The 9,795-nt window shown below is 40.9% G+C and overlaps 1 protein-coding gene across 1 annotated transcript; it reads right to left on the bottom strand.

Moving 5' to 3' along the window:
- Window positions 1–602: 602 nt before the first annotated feature.
- Window positions 603–4,310, bottom strand: socs4 (suppressor of cytokine signaling 4). Its single transcript, XM_088993203.1, has 2 exons — window positions 4,049–4,310; window positions 603–2,855 (listed from the first exon to the last, which is right to left on the bottom strand). The coding sequence occupies exon 2, from the start codon at window positions 2,842–2,844 to the stop codon at window positions 1,687–1,689; it is 1,158 nt and encodes a 385-aa protein (XP_088849329.1). The 5' UTR covers window positions 2,845–2,855; window positions 4,049–4,310; the 3' UTR covers window positions 603–1,686.
- Between the last annotated feature and the right edge of the window lie 5,485 nt (window positions 4,311–9,795).

Here is a 9,795-nt window from a genome sequence, read left to right as displayed (position 1 = left end):
AGTATCTTGTTTTCTATGCTTTCTCCCTACCCTGCCCCATCCCCCTTTCTAATTGCTGCTGTGGACTGCAAATTTCCCCATTGTGGGACGAATAAAGTTTTTCTGATTCTGATGATGGATATGGTTTAAGATGAGAGGTAATATCATATGCACCCCAATATTCGGAGAGGAGTGTTTTAAGATTAGATTCATACTGTAATGTATCCCTCGACTTCTATGCACCAGTAAATTAACGACAAATGCTTTGAATACAACGGGGCCAAATCTAAACTACCCATTTAAAAAGCATGACCCGGGAAAGGACTTTGTGTTGATTGACAAGAATTAGAAGATTTATAATTTAAAGCAGATTCTTTACTTACAGACAGTGTAGGTGTTCAATTACCTGACATGTTTCGGCGTCTACTTCCGCCTTCGTCGAAGTAGACAGGATGAATTTAGTACAACGGTTAGAAGATTTATTTTGCCATCTTGTGGCTATAGAGAAGATTACATTCACTGGCTTCTTCTATGAGAGTATATTTTAAAATATTATCTCCATCCATCTATCCACCAATCAAAAGAGTCTGAGACAGATGACAGATTTTAGTGTGTAGTTTTAATAGTTTTAATGAAGCACATGATTTTGCATTTGACCTGCCCATGCAAAGGAAAAAAATATGAAAAGCTGAAAAATTAACAAGGCACAGTCTCTCACCACGGTTTCCAATCGAAGCCACAGGAGAAAGATTTGGTTTAGGTTCTGAGGATAATTAATAAGCACTTGTGAGTATTTCCGTTTAGAAGAGTAGCGCATTTAGGCTGATAATAAATGGTAATTAACGCCAGAATATTGCCTGGAATCTTGTTTTTTGTTCCGTGAACTTGAACATTACAATACACTTGTATACCGTTGGCCAGAAAGGAACGACATATTTCTAGTTGAAAGTTACCCTCGTATGATATCACTTGCTTGAAGGGATGGGCATAGTAATTAGTTTTGCAATAAACTCAGCATCCTGTACATAGTGTAGAGTTGAAGCAGCTGATGACAGGGAGATGGAGTCCTACTGCGGTGACCTATCCTGTAATTCGTGTAACAAATTACAAATAAAAACACACTCATGTAATTAGTATTCTACCTAAGTGAAAAATTACTTTGTTGTTTACACTTCATTCAATGTTCAAAAACAGTCAATGGCATTGTGTAAATAATCTCTAAACCGCCATGTTTATCCTAACTTTCTTTGTTAATTGTTACAACAAAATTAATTCAAAAGAATTGTTTGTTGACATAAGTCCTGAACAGTAGAGCCCAAAAGTGGAAAGGTATTCCTAATTGGGGATACACACAGTTTCTCTTTCAATACATGCACTTTTACTTCTTTTAAAGTACATTTAATATTTGGAAATTACTTTAGATACTACAACAAACTAAAAAAAATCCTGCTCCAGACACCGTGTGTAGACTTTGCATGTTCTCCCTGGGCCTGCTTGGGTTTTCGCTGGGTACTCTGGTTTTCTCCCACATTCCAAAAACATGCATGGCGGTCTGATTAAACACTCTGAATTGTCCCTCGGTGTGAGTATGAGAGCGAATGGTTGTTTGTCTCCGTGTGTCCTGCAATTGGCTGGCAATCAATTCAGGGTGTCCCCCGCCTTATGCTCGAAGATGGTCAGGAAGATGAAGAAAATAATTTTGGATAATCACACAGCGCAGGCACCTTGAAACTTAATGTGATACATGCAGAGGTAGTTCCTGAGCTGAGGGGGCATTGGAAGCTTCTCTATACCCTGGTAAGTGGTGCGGCTGCAGATCAAAACCCTGCACAGATGTTGGAGAGGGAAAGGAAATGTTCTAGGTAGCGGCTGGGATAGGAGGGGTTCAAAGAAGAGACAGGTGGCAGGGTCGCTGTAGTGTCTCAGCAGACCTGTGACACTGACATCACGGTACATGCATGGGTCACGCACATCGAAACTGAAACACTTCCCGTTCTGCTCAATGCGAGCGTGCAAGGAACGACTGTAACGTCGAAAGCTGACAGAGAAAAGGAATTCATCTTGGGCAGAGTCTCGGAGAAGGAAGGTTCCTTCTGGCTGGCCCTCCAGCAGTTCCTCAGCCTCAAAGCGGTTCAGTACCCCCCAGTAGCAGGAGCTGTTGTTTATTTGCAGGAGATCAGGGACCAGGATGTAGCTATTGTTGTCCTCTGTTTCTTCATGTGGACAAATCGTGTTCCAGTCCTCCTGAGTGATGCTTCCAGGTCCAGGAGAACAGCAGACCTCCTCCCAAGAGAGAGGTGTCTGTGGTGGTGAGTTGCATGAAGATGGATTGCTAGCCTTAAGGTCCAGGAGGGTATTTGCTTGAGTAACATTGTTTTTTAAAAAGTGCCAACTGCGAGCAAGTTCAGATTTAGCAGCAAAAGGGCACTTGTCTTGCATGAGCTCTGAGACGTGAATCTTGCGTTTGGACCAAAATAACACAGAAAAGGGATGTGAGGTTCCCTGTAGATAGTGGTGATGAAGATGATGATGGTGGTGGGAATTATGCGAACGCAACGGCAAACACTGTCCCACAGCATCCTGAAATTTCTGCCGCAGAGAACGCCTGGACAAAGCTTTTCGGCACACACCATCCATGTCTTCCCCAAGACTGCTGCCACAGCTACACTTTCTGTCTCTGCGCCTCCTTGGGCAGGATGTGGACCGTACTCCAAGTTCTTCTGTGACCTCCACCTCCAAAGCTCCAGGACTCTTGCTAGAATTCCTTGATCGCTTCTTTCCTCGCCATACATAACTGTCTGCGCTCCAACTCCGAACGCCAAATTTGGGACGAGTGTCTGAGCAATGGGGTTTCTTCTCAGACATGGCTCTTTTCTCTGTGATGTATTTGAGAAAAAAAAAATTTTAGTCAGAACAATAATCCACACAAAAATTTGTTCACCATATATTCTGCACTATAAAGCACACCCAAAAGCCTTCATTTTCTTAAAAATGTGACCCTACACCTTATAATCCATTGCGCCTTATATGTGAAGTAATATTGAGCCACAACTACTACTCTACTTTCATTTCTTTCATAACTTTGCTGCTGTGAAATGTAAATTTCTCCACTGCGAGACTAATAAAGGCAAATCCAATCCAATCCAACAGTTGTCAGCTGATTTGGAGTCTATCAATAAACTTTGACTGATCTAGATAAGACAAGAACAAATCCTTAATTAGCCTCACAATGGGAAAATTAGCAGTCTCCCGCAGCAAAATTAAAGGGGGCGAGGGTAGAAAAGAGAAACAATGTATCGCATGCACATGTCTCCGAAAAACTACTGTACACAGTACAGAATGGAGTATAAAATATAACATCAAGATGCAACTGCATAAATGTAGCATAAGGTGGCTGTGCTATTGACAATATGGATGAAGTGAGTCCAGATTTTCACACATTTGACTAGCTGACTATTTTGTTGTCATTCCTTTTAGGGCAACACCATCTAATGGATGCATAACGTACCCCCAGCTACTGTAGTGCCTTATAATGTAGTCTGCCTTATAGATTGAAAACATTTGATATGTAATTCGTCGAATGTGTGTTTTATAATTCGGTGCGCCTTATAAATAGTAAAAGTTCGAAAATACACCATTCATTGAAGGTGCACCTTGTAGTGTGGAAAATACGGTCAATTGAGCTGGAGCCCATCCCAAATAACTTTAGGCATAGGGCACATGTACAATTGGTAACAGCCCTGGAACCCCTTTGGGTCCTGAGACGACATTTAGGACAACCGTTTTGCTTGCCAGATCATTCAACGCTAAGTAGTACTATGCTGATGCACAAGCATGTTAATTGGGAAATGGAATGTGTAAAAATAGCTTTTCAGCGACAAACAAGCAAATCTTTAAATGCCTGACCAATGCACAGTGTATTATACTGATGTACTATAGCTTCTTAGATACAGTATATTTTTTCATTAACAGGACTTCAGTGATATCGTTCGGCAACATTATCTCTGAATAGACTGTGAGCAGTTGTTCAAACGATGATAAATGAATATAATTAATTCAAAAGACGTACCTTATGAACAGTGACGCAAACAGAACTCCACGTCCATGATGGTTGTCTACACATTAGCGGACATGTGAGACCAGCTTGCAACCTCTCCTCTTCTGACAGATGGTAGGTTGTTGTACATCCTATAAAATCACTGTCTATATTCCCATAGGGGGCGGCAGTTTCCTCCTTCCCGTTGTGGTGTCTCAAGTGCAGAGGTGGAGCGGTGTCAAGGTGGAGGAGGGGTGGCATGGGTGGGATATGAGTAGGTGATCTCAAAGTCAATTGGAACTGTCGATAGATAGATAGATAGATAGATAGATAATGACGGGTGTCCCGGCAAATTGGCGTTTTCATGTTTATTATGTTTGTTAAAGTAATTATAAGTGCCTTGCATGCTGGGTCCTAGAGGACAGTAATTTCATCTAGAACTGCTTCATGTCATCACAAAGAGGGTACAGCAAGTCCTGAAGAATGAATGTCTCTCTGTGTTTTTGTTTTGTCATATTGTCTCTATGCTGTCATATTATTTGTTATTTAAGTTTTTTTTGTTCTTTTGACTTCAAGACGGCGCCGCGAGAGTGGCTGCCTTTCCAGCAGCTCATGTATTTTGTTTTTCTACTTTCATTCCTTTCATCACTTTGCTGCTGTGAAATGTAAATTTCTCCACTGTGAGACTAATAAAGGCATATCCAATCCAATCCAATTTCATCTGTGCTGTATGTCATACATATTAGCATATTTGACAATAAAGCTGACTTTGACTTTGACTTTAGATAGATAGATATGCGCGTGTGTGTCTGTTTGTGTGTAGCAGAAGAGACGCGTGTTTAACTGTGACGGGTGTCACAACAGTGACTGTCTTCATCTCCACGATGCTGCCGTATTAATGAAGACGAGACGCGTGGATGTGTCTTTTTATTTCTTTTATTTCTGCAACACAGTATGGCAGAAGGGATGGTGAAGTCGCATGGGTTTCGTCTTGTGATTAACCTGAATCTCCTCGAGATTGTTCTCAAATGCAAAACATTGTAGATAACAAAACAGAATTAACAACGTGTGATCGTATAGTGGTTATTTACAGAAAAAGAGAATACAACACAAATTCACTGTTATTTACAAGATGTCCCTGAACGCATCATGGGCGGAGACTCGGCAGAACACGCGGTGCGCTTGTAATGGCTGGCGCACAGTTCAACCAGCCACGGACACTCACGGGCAAATGAAACACGACACAAGAAACTAAATATTGTTCAATAAAAACGAAATGAAACAATTATTACCTGCAACACAGTATGGCAGAAGGGATGGGTGAAGTCGCATGGGTTTCGTCTTGTGATTAACTGCGATAGAAAAGCGCATATTCCTAAGTTCCACTCGACAAAACGTGAAGTAAATAATGACACAAAAAGTAATCTGGACTCGAATGAATAAGGGAACTAATTAGATAACACTAGACAGTACAAAAGGGGAAACAAAATAAGATATTGTCATGAAAATGCGCGTTAATCAAGACCAACAGAAAATTGCGACTCACCCTGAATCTCCTCGAGATTGTTCTGGAAACTATGGGCGGGACATAGTGCCACACTGTGCGCCGTTGCGTCACTTCCTTCATAATTTAATAACCTAAGTGTACAACTCCGTTACATACACCCCCCTTAAATTATGCAGAAGTGAGGCAACATACACACGGAAGACAACAGAAAGACCAACAGCAAAATAGACAAGGTTATCGGGCAAGGATGTACAAAAATGCTGTCTAATTATGTCACTCATCTGACCAACTACGTCAGGTGACTGGAGTAAGGGATCTGTCGCCGGTGTGTCAGGGTCTGTGTGCTCGTCGGAGATGCACTGTACTGGGTCTGGGAAGGAACTCTGTCCCCACTAACATAAGTGGCCTCAGCTCGCACCTGCCCATTCCCCTCTGTACAAACTACATCACCCTGCATAGCACTACATAACTGTGACAGACTGGAGAAAGGTATCTGTTGCTGGTGTATCAGTTGTCTGTGCGCTCGTCGTAGATGCACTGCACTGGGTCTGGGAAGGAACTCTGTCCCCACTAACATAAGTGGCCTCAGCTTGAACCTGCCCATTCCCCTCTGTACAACCTACACCACTCTGGATTGCACTATACAACTGTTACACGGTTGGGAAGCCTCTACCAACACACTCAAAGGTGTGCTACTTGTTACATGTAAGGAGCTCATTCTTAGACTTAACACACGAAAACACGTACATGAAAAAAAAAACACACTAATTGCAAAACAGCAGGTCAGACAATTAACACACTACATGTATTTTCAAAACGGGGGTCGACACACCGTCCACCGAGTGATGGGACTGCACAGCGTCTTCATTGTGCAGCATCGCGGTCCCGGTCCGAAGTGGAGAGTCACTTGTGGTCCGGGTCACGGCACCAATGTGACGGGTGTCACAACAGTGACTGTCTTCATCTCCACGATGCTGCCGTATTAATGAAGACGAGACGCGTGGATGTGTCTTTTTATTTCTTTTATTTCTGCAACACAGTATGGCAGAAGGGATGGGTGAAGTCGCATGGGTTTCGTCTTGTGATTAACCTGAATCTCCTCGAGATTGTTCTCAAATGCAAAACATTGTAGATAACAAAACAGAATTAACAACGTGTGATCGTATAGTGGTTATTTACAGAAAAAGAGAATACAACACAAATTCACTGTTATTTACAAGATGTCCCTGAACGCATCATGGGCGGAGACTCGGCAGAAGATAGATAGATAGATAGATAGATAGATAGATAGATAGATAGATAGATAGATAGATAGATAGATAGATAGACAGACAGACAGACAGACAGACAGACAGACAGATAGATAGATAGATAGATAGATAGATAGATAGATAGATAGATAGATAGATAGATAGATAGATAGATAGATAGATAGATAGATAGATAGATAGATAGATAGATAGATAGATAGATAATGTCTTTTCGTCAATGGATGCTACAGCTTCGTGTTTGCTTTCAACATTTAGCTTGTAGGAGACGTACAAATTCCACCATGACGTCCCTGATCCACTGCTGACATGGATGCTTTGATGCTCTCCTCTTTCAACTGGAACTGCTTCATGTCATTACAAAGAGGGTACAGCAAGTCCTGAAGAATGAATAACTGTGTCTTTGTGTTGTCATATTTGTTATTTTTATTTTTTTCCCAAGATGGCGGCGCGTGAACACGCAGCGGCTCCCCTCTCCCGGCAAATTGGCGTTTTCATGTTTATTATGTTTGTTAAAGTAATTATAAGTGCCTTGCATGCTGGGTCCTAGAGGACAGTAATTTCATCTAGAACTGCTTCATGTCATCACAAAGAGGGTACAGCAAGTCCTGAAGAATGAATGTCTCTCTGTGTTTTTGTTTTGTCATATTGTCTCTATGCTGTCATATTATTTGTTATTTAAGTTTTTTTTGTTCTTTTGACTTCAAGACGGCGCCGCGAGAGTGGCTGCCTTTCCAGCAGCTCATGTATTTTGTTTTTCTACTTTCATTCCTTTCATCACTTTGCTGCTGTGAAATGTAAATTTCTCCACTGTGAGACTAATAAAGGCATATCCAATCCAATCCAATTTCATCTGTGCTGTATGTCATACATATTAGCATATTTGACAATAAAGCTGACTTTGACTTTGACTTTAGATAGATAGATATGCGCGTGTGTGTCTGTTTGTGTGTAGCAGAAGAGACGCGTGTTTAACTAAATGTTGTTTAACTAAATGACTCAGAGCACACAAATGTATTTGTTGCTCTGCAGGAGATTCCCAACTAGAGTATAGGACCTATACTGTAAATCTGATTAATAACCTATGGTATAGGTTAATAATCAGATTTACCTGCAGCCTGTTTGGACTCCTTACCTGCTTATAGTAGTTCAATCAATTATTTGGTTCATTGGAGGAAACAACAACGCATCTAAAAGCTTTCACTTATGGATTGAATGATTGTTGCGTTTCTCATTTAAGACTTCCAGCAAGCGCTTCTGACAGACTTGTTGTACGTGGTGTTTGAGCTACTTACAAACACTTTTGGATATAATTTCTGAACACTGTCAGACACAAAATTTTACTCTTTGAGTTTAATGTATGTACTGTATGTGTGGGTGCGTGCAAGTGTGCGTGCGTGTGTGTGTGTGTGTGTGTGTGTGTGTGTGTGTGTGTGTGTGTGTGTGTGTGTTTTTTTCGCTTTGAGAAGACTCATCAATAAATCTATATCACGGCTGATATATCTGATCATGTCGTGACACTCAACTTCCTCTAAACTGAATATTTAATGCACTTTGCATTATCGCATCAGCCTGATGGATGACAACTGTTTTATGTTTTTCTAACCAACCTGATCACTTCCACACAGAGACCACGAAATTACATCAAATCAGTGAATCCTGCAAATTAAGTATAACTCATTTATTGAACATAATATTTATTTCGGAATACACTTCAACAATCTTAAGTGGGAATTTCTCCATTGTGAGACCATTAAAGGTCATCTTAACCTTGAGTACAAAACTCCACACTGCACAGTCCACAGAGAAATGGACACAAATTCTCATCCTCACAATGTGGTCTCAATAATTGTCCAATAGGGATTGTGCAAAGTTTGGTCCAGGAAGGAGCTTCCTCAGTTTGTCTAGTACTGTCAGGACTTGAACAGGGGCTCGTATGAATCCACATTATAGAGGCATCGATCCAATGAGCGGCATGGACGACGGGATCTACCATGAATAATTAATGAAAACCTGACTGAATGAAAACTACACTGCTTAGATTTTTACACTTCTTTTCTACTTCTATTCCATTGATATTTATGGAGTTGCTGAAGTGAAACTCCAAAATACATTATAGCAGCTTGTTTTCATTTAGTATATAATATAAAATGTTTTCTGATTTCAACTCGTGTTTGTCTCATCAGGACTGGTACATTTGTCATGTATTTCACATACCAGGGAACTTTGGAAAGAAAAACGGAAGGATCCTTTCAGAATTATTGAGTATTTGCAAATGAAAGGGTGGGGGGAAATCATAAAGGGCACAATAACTAGGATCAGCAAACACTGAAATGAAACAGGTAGTCAGTCCGGGGTACACCCAGCCTATCACCAGTGGCGGAGAGACATGTATGGCCATGTCTCTCCGAAGCCTTCAGTAGTGCTACGTCTGAATCAATCAGCGAGTGTGGTGTGATATTACTAAACGTCCACTAGAGGATTCCGTGGGCCAGGAAATAACTTTTGACTTGAAGAAACTTAAGAAATACTGTCATTAAACCGTTAGAATTTTTACTATGAACGTGTGTATTGATGATAACCTCATAAAATTGCAATATTATTTGCTATATTTTGCTAGCTTTGAAGTTGTCCAACATTTCTTAATGATGTCCATCTATTGTTGAAAAGTCTTTCTTGAAAATGGCTTTTACAGATTATCTGCAACCAAATCAATTTCTTCTTCTTTCTTTCTTCAATTCCTTCCTTCAGCCATTGCGGGTAGACAAAACCGCTATTAAATCAACACAATAATATAGCTGCCTATGCAGCTCGCGACATATACAGTGTGCTCGCTCTGACCAGTATGCTCTCCTCAGCGGCTAGGGATACTATGATTGGCTAGTGACTAGCCAACCATGTGACTAGACAATCATAGTTTGCAAAAACTCTGACGTTTCCAATGCCGGCCAACAGGCCTCGGGTTGCCATGTCAAACTCTGAGTGGTTAAAGCAAAAGTTTCATC

This window comes from Hippocampus bargibanti, linkage group LG03 (genome assembly GCF_051943395.1).
Source record: "Hippocampus bargibanti isolate YZ-2025 linkage group LG03, ASM5194339v1, whole genome shotgun sequence".
NCBI classification, from domain to species: domain Eukaryota; kingdom Metazoa; phylum Chordata; class Actinopteri; order Syngnathiformes; family Syngnathidae; genus Hippocampus; species Hippocampus bargibanti.
The sequence above is the reverse complement of the archived record's forward strand: the minus strand, read 5'-3'. Positions and strand labels throughout refer to the sequence as shown.